The 16750-nt window shown below is 38.2% G+C and overlaps 1 protein-coding gene across 1 annotated transcript in view; it reads right to left on the bottom strand.

The window, feature by feature from the left end:
- Positions 1 to 16750, bottom strand: part of shank3a (SH3 and multiple ankyrin repeat domains 3a) — a 385335-nt gene that overhangs the window by 286325 nt on the left and 82260 nt on the right. Inside the window, exon 3 of the mRNA XM_066724020.1 lies at positions 7630 to 7913. Within this exon, the coding sequence (XP_066580117.1) occupies positions 7630 to 7860 (231 nt within the window). The 5' untranslated portion in view covers positions 7861 to 7913. The remainder of the gene's footprint in view (positions 1 to 7629; positions 7914 to 16750) is intronic.

Genomic DNA, 16750 nt, shown 5'->3' with positions numbered 1-16750 from the left:
TTAATTACCCCTAACAATCTGATAGCAGCTATTTTGAAAATGTTACGAGCATCTGTAAAGCCACACTTATTTTGCTGCTGCAGTTTTATACCATCAACATGGGTGGGGGTAGGGGCGATTTAATTGAACATTAAAAAATATGTCAATGTTCTCAAGCTGAGAGAACTAATTTGGAAACTTTAATCAGGTTTTAGTTCTGGTGAGCAGAACTTTTTAAAGTGTTGTCCTTTTTACTATTAAAGAATCATTATAATACCGATCCTGAGTCACATCATATTTCCCGCTTGGTTTGTCATAGTCACAAATAATTGTGCATTCAGCTCACGCAGTGTTATGCATCAGACAGAACCTTACAATTTCTTAGAAAATTCCTGAATATATTTAATAACTAATTTTGAAATCTAAGAAAAAATTGCATAAAGAAACCTACCAAGAAACTGATGCTTTATCCCATCTAAAATAATACACAGTGATACTGTAAGGTTATCGGACATGATTTCCCATTTCTTCATGTTAATGATCCAAAGCACACAGCAATGTCAACAACTTCATGAGAGGAAAATTATTGTTGTGTCAAACAGGCAGAATCATCTAAATGTGTGTGAGTTAAATGTGCATCTGAGAGAAGTGTTCACAGCCAGGAAAATCACACAATTTGAATATCTTTAATGTTAACTAAATTGATGAAAGGGAGGGACTTTTACAGGATAGATGCTGACAACTCATGTAAAACAAGATCAAAAAACAAAAACAAAAAACGGCAGCATGCTTCAAAGGAACCAAAAAAATAAACGTATACACATTTACTGTAGTATACATGGTAAAGCACAGAAAAGTGTAGGACAACAATTGGATTCCTGGTCAAGCATGGAGCGGTATTATTTAATATACATAACTGTATAAGTAATTGCATGTTAAAAGCATAGTAACTATGGGACAATAAATTACAGTGCAAACTTACTGTAGTAAAATAAAAAGACATACATTTGTTTAAATAAATAAAATCTACACGCATGGATAGCAGTGAGAAGGATGATATAGACAGGGGAATTTCCCAGTAGAATTAAACAAGACAGGAGGCAATAAATACTTAAATAAAGACAAAGACTAGCCTGGTTGCCAAAAATAAAAACCACTTTACCAAAAAAAAATATATACACTCACCTAAAGGATTATTAGGAACACCTGTTCAATTTCTCATTAATGCAATTATCTAACCAACCAATCACATGGCAGTTGCTTCAATGCATTTAGGGGTGTGGTCCTGGTCAAGACAATCTCCTGAACTCCAAACTGAATGTCTGAATGGGAAAGAAAGGTGATTTAAGCAATTTTGAGAGTGGCATGGTTGTTGGTGCCAGACGGGCCGGTCTGAGTATTTCACAATCTGCTCAGTTACTGGGATTTTCACGCACAACCATTTCTAGGGTTTACAAAGAATGGTGTGAAAAGGGAAAAACATCCAGTATGCGGCAGTCCTGTGGGCGAAAATGCCTTGTTGATGCTAGAGGTCAGAGGAGAATGGGCCGACTGATTCAAGCTGATAGAAGAGCAACTTTGACTGAAATAACCACTCGTTACAACCGAGGTATGCAGCAAAGCATTTGTGAAGCCACAACACGTACAACCTTGAGGCGGATGGGCTACAACAGCAGAAGACCCCACCGGGTACCACTCATCTCCACTACAAATAGGAAAAAGAGGCTACAATTTGCACAAGCTCACCAAAATTGGACAGTTGAAGACTGGAAAAATGTTGCCTGGTCTGATGAGTCTCCATTTCTGTTGAGACATTCAGATGGTAGAGTCAGAATTTGACGTAAACAGAATGAGAACATGGATCCATCATGCCTTGTTACCACTGTGCACGTTGGTGGTGGTGGTGTAATGGTGTGGGGGATGTTTTTTTGGCACACTTTAGGCCCCTTATTGCCAATTGGGCATCGTTTAAATGCCACAGCCTACCTGAGCATTGTTTCTGACCATGTCCATCCCTTTATGACCACCATGTACCCATCCTCTGATGGCTACTTCCAGCAGGATAATGCACCATGTCACAAAGGTCGAATCATTTCAAATTGGTTTCTTGAACATGACAATGAGGTCAGTGTACTAAACTGGCCCCCACAGTCACCAGATCTCAACCCAATAGAGCATCTTTGGGATGTGGTGGAACGGGAGCTTCGTGCCCTGGATGTGCATCCCACAAATCTCCATCAACTGCAAGATGCTATCCTATCAATATGGGCCAACATTTCTAAAGAATGCTTTCAGCACCTTGTTGAATCAATGCCACGTAGAATTAAGGCAGTTCTGAAGGCGAAAGGGGGTCAAACACAGTATTAGTATGGTGTTCCTAATAATCCTTTAGGTGAGTGTATTAGCTGTAGCAATATTGTACATCTCCGCAAGTGCAGGTGTTACTGCTGCTTTCCCAGTTCCTAATTTGCTCCTTAAAGTGCAGTTCTACTGACCTTCAATTCCTTGCTCTTCAACAACTCAACAACAACAACTCTCTGTACACAGGGATGCATTTCTACTTGTATAGCTAACCTGAGTAATCTCCCCTCAACTACCTCCAACCCACTTGGCTACATCAAGATATGTCTTGCTTATTCTGTAAGTTAACGGAGCTAAGGTCATATCCACCTGCCGAATATGCATCAGTTTTGGGAGCTAGTGTTATTGGAAATAGGACACATCTTCATTTTAATAGGCTGTACTGTCTAATTTTCAAATACAATTCACATTTCTGTATATTCCTTTGCATCGTTTACGTAGGAGGCATGCTATCGTATTTGGCAGTAAACTGTTGGCTACTGAAAAACTCCAAGCAGAAATTATAATTTAAGTTTGTGTGGAACACTCTTACTACAGCTAATCAATGGCTCTTTGCATGTTTCTATGTATAAGGTCAAATGAACTAAGCTTAACCATATATATTACAGCACATCTCTCAAAGATGTATAGGAAACAGCAGTGAAACAACATGAATCATCTCCAAATCTTTCTGAAGAAGCCGGGGGAGCTGCTGTTTGTCTTACGGGTTAGAGTTTAGTTGGTAAGTGAAAGGCCAATTAATTGAAATAACTTTAAAACTACTTAGCCTGTTGTCTTTTCCCATTAACTCCTTGATGGGAAAAGCTTCCTAACACACACAAGGGTATCTAGAACTCTGTACACTGCGAATAATCAGTCACACCTCTTTGTAGGAAAAATGCTTTCAACTGGCATTTACATATCTAAACAATTACTATACAAAAGGTTTCAAATAATCTAGAGGAATTAAGCAACACTATTTTACGGCTGTAATGCTCTGCTGTATCTTCCTGCTGATCATATGCGCTCACATTCACCTACTACACAATTGGAAATCCAGCTGAAGAGGAGATACAGGTTTTTAACGTTGGTGAAATTGTAAGATGTTTAACTGCCCCGTTATTATCACTCATTTTCATGATTGCAACTGTTATCCACATAATACAAACCTGTGTAGGTTTAATCTTATAGGTTTAATGTTCCCATCAATCCACCAGAATAATTATCGGGAAAAGGTAAGTTACCTATCTGGAGAATAGGTAAATAATTATCATCCAGAAAGAGTTACCTAGGGGAGCAGTTAGTTGCACAATCAAATAGACCCTGCTGTAGAAGAAATGATTGCTGCTAGCAATACAAACCCACTGAGACTCAGCCTGCAATACAGCCAAGTCCCTCCACAGCAGAGCTCAACATGACACAGAGGTAGATAACAGATGAAGCGCACACTCACACAGAGAGACTATATATGTTTAATCGCTACACTATCTTAGATATGAACTGCACCTTGTATCAAATCGTATTATTTGGTGTTGCTCTGGAACCCCCCTGCTCAGCGTAGAGTTTCAGTTCAACTTCTTAGTAGTTTTACGTTTTTCTGGTATGGCATTTATATTGATTGCTATTTCACTGCAGCATGAACATTGGAGCTTGAGGTCTGTCTCATGCAAGTTTGACTCAGCTAAAAAGGGTGAAGCTACGTGAGCTGCCTGTCTGACGACCCCGAGAGGTGTTAGGGTGACAAATGGCAGTGTTTAAGTGAAAGGGAGGGAATCTTTACCTTTATCATCTGGAGTAAAGTTGTGCCAGAAGAGGGGGCAATAACCTTCACAGTCAGAATTCCAATAGGAAAATGTGCCTCTCTTAGTTTGTATGATATTTTGTTAAAAACGACTTTAGTAGTAGTAGTAGTATTAATAACAATAAAAATAATAGCAGATCATTTTGTTTATTCATATAGGCAAGAATATAATCACAAAGGCTGTTAAATATAATTCCATTATTTTGAGGTGTCTATTGTGTAATAAAAGTAAACTTAATTGTATCCATAGACTTGCTTTTTCATGTAACCAGATAACCACATTAGCTTGCAGACTGTCAGATGAAGACCTTGTACTCACCTGCCTTTAAGCTAAAAGGGAAATCAGGAAGCTGGCATACACCGTACACACACCAATCCACCGCCTGTGACAGCTCACAGTCCTTTGGGATCAAACCTCTACACAGCCTCACTTTTATCCAGAACAAATGAAAGGTTAAGTGTCCCGTTTGTCTGTTTGCTGAAGACCGAGCCACATGTCCAGGATGGCACTGAAGTTCTGTTGTTTATTTTTCATATCTTTGTTGAGCTGATAATGATATAATTTTAAAGAAAGGATGTGTTAAAGCAATTTAGCTCATGTCAACTAGGAAACTGCACATATGTTTCCTAGCTGCACATATGCTTCCCAATTCCAGCCTGACTTCTGCAAGATATTAAGATATACTTTAGTTGGTGTCTTTTAATATATGTGCAGAGTGCATTCTCACTAAGGGTCAAGATCTAATGTGTACATACTGATGTTAAAGATTTTGAACTTCTGAAACTGCTTACAATGACATTACTTCTGGGAAAGTAAAACGTTCCCAATGTGTGATGCAAAGACCTTCCAAATTCAACTGTCTACATCTCACATAACATGGTTACAAAATCTACAGTAAAACATTGCATTTAATGGGACAGCTAATCTCAAAGTCTACCTAGTTTCTGACTATTTATATTGCCCAACCTTTCTGCAGAGCTTTAAAGGATAGATTTTGGATGAAATATCTAGATTGCAACCAAGCCTTCTGGTATTCACAATCGCTCTACTCAGAATTTATCCTGTTATGACTGTACCATTAACCCTCTCTTCCTGAAATATAGCATGCACTAAACGCGTTAGACACGGGGGCTGGCTTGCCTATAATTTAGCTTCCGAACACATGAAGGTGCTGTAGATAGAAGTCGTCCCATTGCGAACATCTGTAGCGTGGTAACCGTGTCACTGTGCCAGTGCCCCCCATCGTCATGGGGGAGGGACAGGATTCATTTATGGAAGGCCTGAACACCAGTCAGCTGACAACAGAAGTGCCCATTTAATAGTGATTGGTGCCTAGTGGATTATAAAGGGGAACCTCTGGCACTAAAGGTTGTTTCTTACAGCCCACAACTGCTGCATGGTAACTTGTGAAGTATGTCTGAGCTTGTGTCCTATTGACCTTTGCTCTGTTTACAGACCCAACATGGCTAGCCAGCAATCAGGGGTACCACAGAAGAACGGGGAGGGTCAATGTACTGCGTTTGAACTGTAACTGAAATGTTTTTCTTGCTGTTGAGTGTGTGTGCAAGGATAAGCACCCAACTCATTTATTTATGCATAGCCTCCTTTTCACAGTCGTCAGTATACACACATTTTGATATCTTTGTGTGTTGTGCTGCATTGTGAGAACCCTACCCTTGACCGCTCACACACTGCCGACTACACGGCTCTAAGAATAGAGGGTGTCACCAGAACATATTGTAATGCTGCTACATTTAATCTTGACAGACTTCTGTGAATGAGAAATTACGCTGAAAGCCTGCATAGCAATCCCATCAAGCGTGAGTAATGAAAACTGACTAGTTACGGGAGAGTTTTTTTTAAAGTTTACCAGCCATCCTTTAGTGCCCAGATCAACCTATTGTACTTTCCAAGAACTGAGCTGTGGTTTTTCAGCACAGGTGCAGAGCTAAAATACCAACATAACTAAATGAGACAGATCACATGAACTTGTAAACTGAGTATTCACTACACTGTTTATTATTTAAAAACTTCAATTTGTATATAAATCAATAATTCAACTCAAGGAAGAGTTAATTACCAATTACCTCACTAAAAAAATATGTTTCTCAAAAGGATGTGGCTGAAATTCTATAACAGAATACTTTCATTTTTAAATGTATGATGCATTCATTATCACAACTGTCATAAGATATTAAAGACAAATGCATTAAAGGGTTAAGATTAACTACTTTTATTAGACTATACATAGTACACACACACACACACACACACCTTGAAAACACAGTATCCTTTCAACTTGCTACTCCAGTAATTATTCCCTCTCAGACGTTCACAAAATCCTTTACAATTGACTGGCCTTAAAAAGATAATTAAAGTGTAGCTGTGCTTCCTGAGGAATATGCACAGCATTAGGTGTTAAATGCCTAGTGAATAAACATCAGCATGAAGATGCCAATAAAACAGAATCTGCAAAAGCTAATAATGAGTTATGTGACATTGAAAGGTGGATTCCATTATTTAAAACTGTAGCATACGGTTAGCTAAAGCATTGCCTCCAATAGCTTTGGGGAAAAATCCATTGAAGGCAGTATTGTACCTGTTCAAGATCACAGGCAGTATTCCCAATGTAGCACATTTCATCTCAAGTTAATCAGGAAACATGCTAACCTATATAAATATATATATAAGCATCAAAGCATGAAAAATGCATACCTGTATGATAAGATTTTGCCACTTCACCATGAAACAACTCTGCTATAACATACAAGCTATAATACAGCACAGGTTTTCAATCCAATGCACACTTAATTTTCTTGTAATTATTAGTGCCTGGTTGAACCATCAAACACCTAAAAAACCCACATGTATTAAAATCAGCACAGCACAGGGTGCAGATGTGTGTAACTACCTTTAACTCCAGTTAAAACCTTTTTGCAACAAGCTTTACAGCTCTGCATCCACCCCAATCAACTTGCATAGACAGAACCAGAGTGAACTTTGAGTCTGCTTAAAGAAATCTATAAATTCACCTAATTATTCTGCAGCAGTCCACAACACCTCTCGCCTATTCAAGAGTGCTGCAGCAAGCGTCCCCCATGCAATCAGACAGCCCCACACAAGTTTTTCCCGCTTTCTTAATTTCCTTTTATTAAAACGCAAGTCACCGATAACAAGTCAAGCAACTCTCATTTGAGCCTCGCTTCATCACAATTTCCGAGGGGAAGAAAAACTAAACCCTAAACCTACCAAAACAAAAAGCAAACAAAGCCATCAAGTTTCAGCTCTGAAGGAGTTAAAGACAGTGAATGAAGCCGCTATTAAATCACAGCGCAGCTCTCTCCCAAGTCCTGTGCACTCTTTAGTTCTCGGGCAGCTGCAGTTGTTGAAATGAAAAGGCAGAGATTTTACACAGAGGGGGCAGAGTGAGAGTGGGAGAGAGAGCGAGAGAGAGAGAGAGAGAGCATGCGAGAGGGAGAGGGGGAGAGAGAGTATGGGGATTACTTACGGTTTGCTGCAGGTCCGGGATCCCAATGCGGATGACGATGGCATTGCCTTGGGGTTCCTCCATGGGGCTGGTGGGGGATTTCTCGGAAGCGGCCCGGATCGTGTCGTAGATGGTGTCTTCTCTGGAGCTGTCCGAGTCCCCCTGGTTGCCGTTGGTAGCACACTGCTGCACCTCCTCCTGATGCTGCTGATCGGATGGCTCATGTTTGCCGGCTGCCGGACTCAGAGGCATGCTCCGTTAGTGTGGTTTGTCTGTGTGCACTTCAGAGGACTCGCATCACATCACTGGGAGGGAGGCAGGGAGAGGGGGGTGTGCAGGGGGGTTTGGGTGAGAGGGACAATCAGAAAAAAAAAAAAAGAAAAACATTATTTTTAAATGGCAATCGAGTTACAAAAGAAGGATAAGGCGGATTGGGAGGGAAGTACAGGCATTTAGAAGCATGATCATGGCATGCATAATTGAGCCAGAAATCAAAAGGTGGTTTGATTAAGAATATTAAAAACAGTAGCATTTAAGTCATGTTTAAGAGAAGGGAGACAATGATTCGGTTATATGAAGTGATTTAGATTGTAGAGTAACACAATATTGTAGAGTAACAAACAGATAATGCAGCCCATGACATCGAGACACGAAAAAGAAGAGGAAACAACAACAAAAATAAATAAACAAGAGAAATAACAGAACAGAACAACAGGGAAGGGGAATAAACAGTAGGAAATTATGTATATTTGAATGAGTCCATGGCATATTGTTAGGTTATTAGTATAATTTTTTCTTGTTGTCATCATGTTTTGTGTTTTAAAGGTATGACAGAATTCATGTTCAATAATAACTGTATAACAGTCAAGTGTCTTAATACATGTAATTATTAAAACTTTACAACTGAAGTGTTGATAACTAAAATAGCATTTTTATAAATTCTTAAAAATATTAGTACAAATAAATGAATGAATAAGCGATCAATACATCAATTACTTATCAACTGGACAGTACTGCTGTATTTTTTTGGAATTGCTCCATGAAGTAAATCTCAATTTAAATATACTTTGTGAGGGAAACAAAAAGTTGTTGTTGGAGAAAGACCAGGCCTGGTAGACAGAATCTGTTCGCTCAAATCAAAATCCAGGTTAAGGATCTTTTTCCTGCATTCACAAGCAAAAGTCAATAAGTGCCCTAAAAGTGACTATGCAATCTATTTAAAGAGCTAGTTACCATAATGATAAATGACTCGGAGACATTCACATAATGCCACCCAAATGTATATTTTTGGCAACCTCTTGACATCCTACTTTAGGCAGTTGTGCCCATGGCATTGCAAAACATTACGGCAGCCCGGACTTTGACACGTAGTCATTGGCCGTCATATCAATCTGTCTGAACATGTAAACAAACAACCGTGTCCGAGGTGAGTACAACCAAAGGCTAACTGAGGGAAAAATTAACTGACTGTGGGCCCTTCCAAAGAACAAATATCTGGAATTCTTTCATAGAAATGACTTCACCAGTTTATCACAGTGATTAATGTGTTTTTCTTGTTCTAAGAGGCAGTGTAAGTGGCCAATATCCTTGCTTTATGTCACCCAGCAGAGTGTCCTACTAACCCACTGCCCTCTCACTGCCATGCTTGCCGTTGTCAGTGGGCACAGCTTCGCCAGCATTGATTACATTTCAAATGTACATCTGAAAATATGTATTATTTCCTCTCCCTGTTCTCTTCACTGGGGCACAGTGTTTTGTTTTATCACTTAGATGATTTTCAAAGCACTTTAATGGCCAAATCAATGGTGGTAGCCGGTGGGTGTTGACCTTCAAGCTCTGACTGAACAACACACATTGAACTGCTATGCCTGTGCCTCTTTAATGGCTTCATTAGACCTCGGCTTTGCACTACAAAATCATACTTTGATGAGAGAAGGATGATCATTTGTCATTTGAATTTCTCATGCTGTCAATATGGAGACTACAGTGAACAGAATAAACACTATATTTCACAATTTACTGAATCCTAAATCTTAATCCCAAATGCCAATTGTAATCTGCATAATAATGTAGTAAAATAAGAACATTATGCATTGAAGATGGATTGTACCCATTTCAACAGATAGGTAGTACAGTCAGTTAATGAAACTGATTAGTGTATGCCTGTAAACTGAACATTTGCTAATAGGTTCTTGGAATAAAATCCATAAAAATTCTAATTTTAGAGCCCCGTATCAAAAAATGAGTAGTGGTAAGAAGTGTGGTAATCCAACCCCCTGCTGGTGAAATGGAATACCACAGAGATCCCATCAATATTCTTTTTTTTTTTTTTTAGATCATGTTAAATGTAACACCATTTTTACAGATGAAAAAAAAAGTGTTCAGTTAAATTAGCACTATTAGCACTAATTTGCATTAGTTTTGGGAATCGTCTGTACTTCAGTAAGATTTATTTTTCCCTGTTTGCTGTGCTTCAACAAAATTGCAGGAATGAAGGAGTAACCCTGGCTCAGACAGAACTATGTTACATTGGAGTCTGATGACTGATGCAATATATTTACAGTGCATTACAGGCATCTTTCCCTCATTCCAAGTAGCACTGATGTAACTATTACCAATATCCCATTTTACTTGAACCTTAACAGAACTGTCCAAGTATTTTGTACTTGATTTTAATCTAATTTACTTTATAATTGATTGGACTGCAATAGTTATACAAAATACAATTTTAAGAAGGCAGGATGGTGTATGCCTTCCATGTGGGAGACTAAACTAGTATCAAATTGATAGCCTGCTACAATTTCTCGGTGAAGCACTGTCTCAAGAAGCTGTACACTACAGCACTTTTGATTGAACAGCAGCAGTTTGAACTAATTAAAGAAGACTGTCCCAGGTTTAGCGGAGGAAGCATGCTATGTTAGTGACTGGCCAAACCGCAGAGTGCAAATAGAAGATTCTCATGGACAGCTGAGGGGAGATTACTATCAGCACTGGGTGTGAACGCTTCTTCTGTGTGTCAGAATGGATAATTTGGCCTTTAACACAAAAGAGGACTGTGCTGTGCATACATCTTTCCCTCACATGTAATTTATTAGAGGTCAGCTTTTCAACTTTGTGTCAGAGTCTTCTCCTGTTGAGATCATGTGTCGTGTGCTTCTCCCCAGGGCGACTTCTACCTTCCTACCTACCTACCTACCTTTCTGTCTGGGGAACTGAACACATGAGTATCAGTAATCAAATTATCTGTTAATCATTGCACAATAAGACTTAGTTTACCGTCAAATGTCAAAGTGACCATTGGTAGAAATTCTATTTGTATGATTCAATCAAGATTCGGATTGGTGACATGTCTTAACTTTGGGAACATGTTGAACAGAAAATATCTATACTAATATGAGAAGAACAAACACGTGTTGGTTCCACACACATTATCATTGAATGTTCATTTCTCTACCATAAGCCGCCTCCAACATCATTTTAGAGAATTTGGCAGTACTGATATCACCCATTGAGCGTGTTTGGGATGCTCTGGATCAAAGTGTATGACTGTTTTCCTGTTCCTGCCAATATCCAGCACATACATTTTTTTTTTTTCCAGATCAACCCCCCTACCATTTATTTATTTATTTATTCATTCATTCATTGGTATCTGTGACCAACAGATGCATATCTGTATTCCATAGATTAGGGCCTAATGAATGTATTTCAATGTGAATTGTAAATCAGTAAAATCCTTCAAATTGTTGTTGGGTATTAGTAAGACAAGTCCAAAAAGACTTGCCTGGAATCTCACAAACAGTACTTCCCAATCTTGGATCTGATGCAAAGACTGTTGGCTGCAATACTGTCAATTTTACACATCCATCATTATTCTTGTCTCTTTCTGATGATCAGTGGAGAGGGAGTTTTCTGTAACTCGGCTAACAAAACTTTTAAATGAGCAAGAATCCTCTCCCCACTGTCTTTGTCACAAGGTCAAATGTATGAACTCATGTAAGTGTAAACCATAGGGCAGTTAATGATGCTGGCTGTCATTTTAACTTTATTTGAATAATCACAAAACTCAATTCCCATACTATTTTTTTTTTTTTTTTTTTTTACCATTTCAATCCACATAATATAAATCGAGAGCAGCGGTTATTTCAGAAAAATTTTAAATAAAACCACACATCTCTTTAGTATTGTTTTTGATTCTATAATATTGCTTACTAGTAACTTGGGAAATAATTATGTTTACAACAGAAGGACAGGTTCACGGTTCTCACAAAAACAAAAAAAACAGTAATCTATACAACTCAATACGACAGGTGAATTTCACTAAAAATATAGTGAGGAACTGAATTCACCTCCTATTCTCTTTCATTACATGCTTCACACAAAGCCAACTTGACACTTTACTATAGACCTGTCCCACAGAGTGAGATAAAGCCCTTAACTATTCTGTGGGAAACTGAGTTGACTACTGAGGGTTTCTGAACCCTAGCAGAGATAAGATATGCCGTGTGAGCATGAGATAGTCATCAACTCCCCCAGAACAAAATGGCATTGCGTAAAACAGGGACAATATAGATCAATATTACTTTCTTTTAGATGTCTATGCAGCTGTTTTCCAACCAGAAAGACCTTTTTCACATTTTCTTCTCCTGATTTGTTAAAGATATTCTTATTTAAGGTCCATGTATCGAGTTTGTCAGGCTTTGCAACAGGGAGATCAGTTGGATAGCTGGGAGTTACTAAGAATAGACCCTCGTGGGGTTGTTTTCTTCCCTGAGTATTTAAGTTTCCTTTTAGTTCGCGACTAAAATAAACTAAATAAAAACTCAAATTAGATTCAATCAGAGGCTTCCCACTGCACTGCTAACAAATTCATAACATGAATGCCTCCATTTTCTTTTCCAGACAAACAGTTTTACAAAATTAAAAACCCTGACATTGATTCCTTGCATCCCTGGGAGCTATTTTTCAAGATGGTTTACTGCACATCCCTGATTTCAGCGTTGCTTCATTAGTTGGTGCAGCAATAGAAGTTCAACCTGTTTTTATAATCAGATATTTTTCTTTATATAAGATAGCATCATCACACAGAAATAGTAATAACTATATTTGTAGTATTGTTTTATTTTTCCCCCAAACTCGTTGTTTCATTCAAACAGAACATACATCTAAAAAACGACAAAGACTGCAGCGATGCTTTTGAACGCTGGGTATGTTAATGTTTGTAAGTTAAGCATGGCCACACCATTGTCCATGATAAACACAGTGTAGTGACAAGGACGTGCTGGGTCAGAGCAGGAGAAAATATTATACGTTTGGCAAATACTTAACCTGAAGGCTTTGGATGAACAAACATGACATTATCTTTGTGGGATCTAGGCAATAGTATACTGTATACAGTGGGATTTCCATTGGGACTGAATATATGTCTTTACAAGCAAGGGAATTATAATTTGGAAGCGTTCGATTGATGGTTAGCGTTGATAAAACGCAACAATAAAAGCCAACGAAAGCACGCAGTAAATTCACAAGTGTGATGCAATGTGCAGGTGACATGGAAATTAGAATAGCGTTGTTTGAATGCTACTAAATGATCCACTTGATATTAATGTGATACTTTTCATGTCGCCTGCTGTTGAAAGCCTTCCCCTCAGACAGGGAATTTTAATGCCAGGAAATGTATAATTGTGGATCTTACTCTTAATCTTACAATACATAAAAGTTGTGCAGGTGAACGTGTTTCTATGGCAGCAGTATACAGAGGAATACTTGTATTAATGGTAATTCACAGGCATTATCTTGCATTATCTCGAACGGGGAAATCAACAACTGACCATGATAGAAAACTTAACGTCAAACTAAACCTCTGATTACATTTGTGCTTGTTTCAATTGTGTGCTGAACAGATCCTCGGTTTCACAGCAATGCCAGTCAGACCAGCCTAGGTTGGCATTGCTGTGAAGCCGAGGATCCTCAAATTCTACAGCTCCTGTGAACAACACTCAACACACTCCTGTTCGGCCGGAGTGTTACAGCTTACTGACAGTTTTTCCCTCCAAAGTCCCAGCACTGCTAACTGCAGCCTGAAATGAGAGGCAGCTCTCTGAGGGAACGTGTTCTCCCTCTGCCTTGCCTCATAAGACAAAGTGAATAATTCATACATGTAGTGTATGTGCAGAATCTATGGGGTATATGTGCATATGAAATGCCAGTCTGTTAGGAACTCTTCTATAAAGGATGTCAGGATCGTTAAAGCACTAACCTCCTCACAATTAAGCATTTACATATTCTGTTCAAAGGAAAGTGGTATGTTTTCTTTGATTTTGTATTTCGGTTTGCTTTCTTTAAATTGTAAGCGGGCAAGGTTTTGTTTTCCTGCTTTCCGCACAGACTTTCTGAAGACTATTATCTTCACTCCGATTCCGACACTCCACGCTGTGTCAAAATACATAAACATAATTTAAAGGTGTGTTTAATATACTGAAAAAAAGTGTAAAATGTCCCAATCCAAAACATGAATGAAAAAAAAGTTATGTAAACCCAAAAGTATTCCATGCAGAATAGGGAAAACACAAGGAAGGGCAGAGTTTTCAAATAACTCTTTAGATGATGGGTGAACCCAAATAATGCTTATCACTGCTATGTCAGGAGCTCCAGTCACTGTGCTCTGAGGCAGTTGTTTCGCTCCAGGCAGTTATCAGGTCAAGTCGTGGCTTATGAAGATTATCCTGAGCTGAGTGAATTGACTCTTACTAGACATGTATGAATTATGTCTCCACATGCTAGTTCATTGATATTTAAAAAAAGGTTAATCTCCAGCCAACAGGATGACCTTATAAATGACACCTTTGTTGTTTGTGTTCCCTCCTAAAAAGGCAGGTTATCTGTGCAGCTCGAGCGTGACTCAGTTGATACTTGGATCACATTATTCACTCACAGTATAATTATGTACACATGAAGAGGTTATTGCAATGCTGCCGTGCATTATGATGGCGTACTGAGGGCAATGCACTTTTATGTCTAAAAGCAAAGCCATTGACATCGTGATTTTATATTAACTGATCTGGTGTCACTTTCCAACATCATTAGAACAAGGTGGATGCTTTATTTATTTATCTAAAAGGCAATATCAGAGTATTATTCAGTGGCATAGATAGAAACTAAACAAATCTGTATATTAGTACAAACATTATGGAACGAATATGCACAAGGAGACTGTTTTAAGGAGACATAACACCTATTATCACGCTGCTCTGATTGGTTTTAATCACTGCATAATAACAGTATGACCCAAACCATCTTTATAAATGATACTATTTTGTCAACACATCAGGGAAGTCTGATCAGGACCATGCAGCATGTGTTTTCCCATTATCAATGCAATGTGCTGACACAGATTGCGGACTAGTACTGACACACCCCCACACGTATGTAGCCTCAAAAACAGGAATGAGGTTCTCATGCAAAAAGATGTCAGGGTTTGAAAAATCAATTAAATCACACTCACAGTTGTATTGAGACAATCATCACAGAAGTGTTTTAACCCTTTACATCCCAGCTCCCATAACTCCATACATTTTTAGTCTATGCACATAATATTTCAGTGTAGGAACACTGTACATTGAAAGGATTTATCTTGTTTGATCGATGAGGCTTTGTGTGTGATTTATTGCCATGTTATGACAGCCCTTCAAACGTGGAAGCTATAGCCTTGTGCAGAGCGAGTGCGTAATAGGAGAATTTTGCCGATTTTATAACTCAGATTGATTTGGAAATGAACAGTTGTCTCCTAAATAGACAAAAAAAGATGTCTGGAGCAGCTCCATTAGCAACATTTTCACCTAAACAAGTAGGAGAGATGTTATTTCTAGGATCTGACAGTGTAGAGGATAAGAAGCAACTACCTGAGGAACTGATGCACAGCTGGATTCTTAAGTATACTTATACTATTTGAAAATTGTGGAATATCGATAGGATTTAAATGTATTGTTTAATAAATTAAAAACTGCATTCAGAATTTAGAAGATTAATCAGGGTAGAGGTTATGCCGTCTCTTATTTATGAATATGCGACACTTAACCAGTCGCCCCTGATGTGAACACTAGCATATTTTCAAAGATCAATCACATGTTTTGTATAACCTTAAAAAGCTAAAACAGTTTTACTAAATGTATACAATTCTAAGGTTCTGATTGTGCATGTATTTAAAAGGAAGATTCACAATACACAACTACTAAATATTCAGTGTCCCTGCTTAATGGCTTAATAACTGTAGGTATTGCATATGCTGCTTATGTAGTCTACTAGTGTACGCTGCAAATAATTTATCAAAAGCTGGTACTAAAATTAGGTCTACAATATCTCAGCTCAGAACACAGTTCTAGTTAAGCCAACTGTCATAATTAGCACTTCAATCTAAAATGAAGATTTCAAAGGGATCCTTTGTCTGTTTATTGATTGTAAACTGTGAAGCTGAGTTAATTTCTCTTTCTGATGGCTTGCCAAGCCTTAGTGACCTTCATTTCCAGTGAAACCTTTAATATATTTTAATGGTAATTCAAGATAAAAGCCTTTTCCCAAGTCACTGTACAGCAGTGCGATATGGAATAGATCTTCATGTTGTTTATAATTATGATCAGCAATTAAATTATTTTGTAAGGTTTTCTGAGTTATTGATTCCTAATGTTCCTTTTGTTCAAAAAGGCAAGTGTAAGTTAACCATTAACATATACATTATTTAGTTGTTATCCTAAATACATAAACAAAAAGAAATGCAAAGACAAACAAAAACAGAGCATCTTCCTGTATTACATGTCTGATGAGGTAAGTAACCTTCATTTCCACAAAGACTTCAGATCAGAAAATCACGATACACACACAGTACAGAGATCTTGGATTTTGAATCTTATGGAGTGCATTTCCCCCCCATTTATTCTGAAATAGGTCTCCCAGGCACCATACAGCAACAAACCAACCCTTTAAATCAGGAGAGAATTACTGGAGTGCAACAAACAGATTCTGAAAGGCATTGAATAGAATGTCTGTATATGAAAATACTATTTTTCTTCACTATTTGAATTGCAGAATAGCTCATGGTTAGTGTCTCACCAAATATCAAATTATGGTTAGATGTTATTTCAGAAAGGCC

This window comes from Amia ocellicauda, chromosome 15, assembly GCF_036373705.1.
Source record: "Amia ocellicauda isolate fAmiCal2 chromosome 15, fAmiCal2.hap1, whole genome shotgun sequence".
NCBI classification, from domain to species: Eukaryota; Metazoa; Chordata; class Actinopteri; order Amiiformes; family Amiidae; genus Amia; species Amia ocellicauda.
The sequence above is the reverse complement of the archived record's forward strand: the minus strand, read 5'-3'. Positions and strand labels throughout refer to the sequence as shown.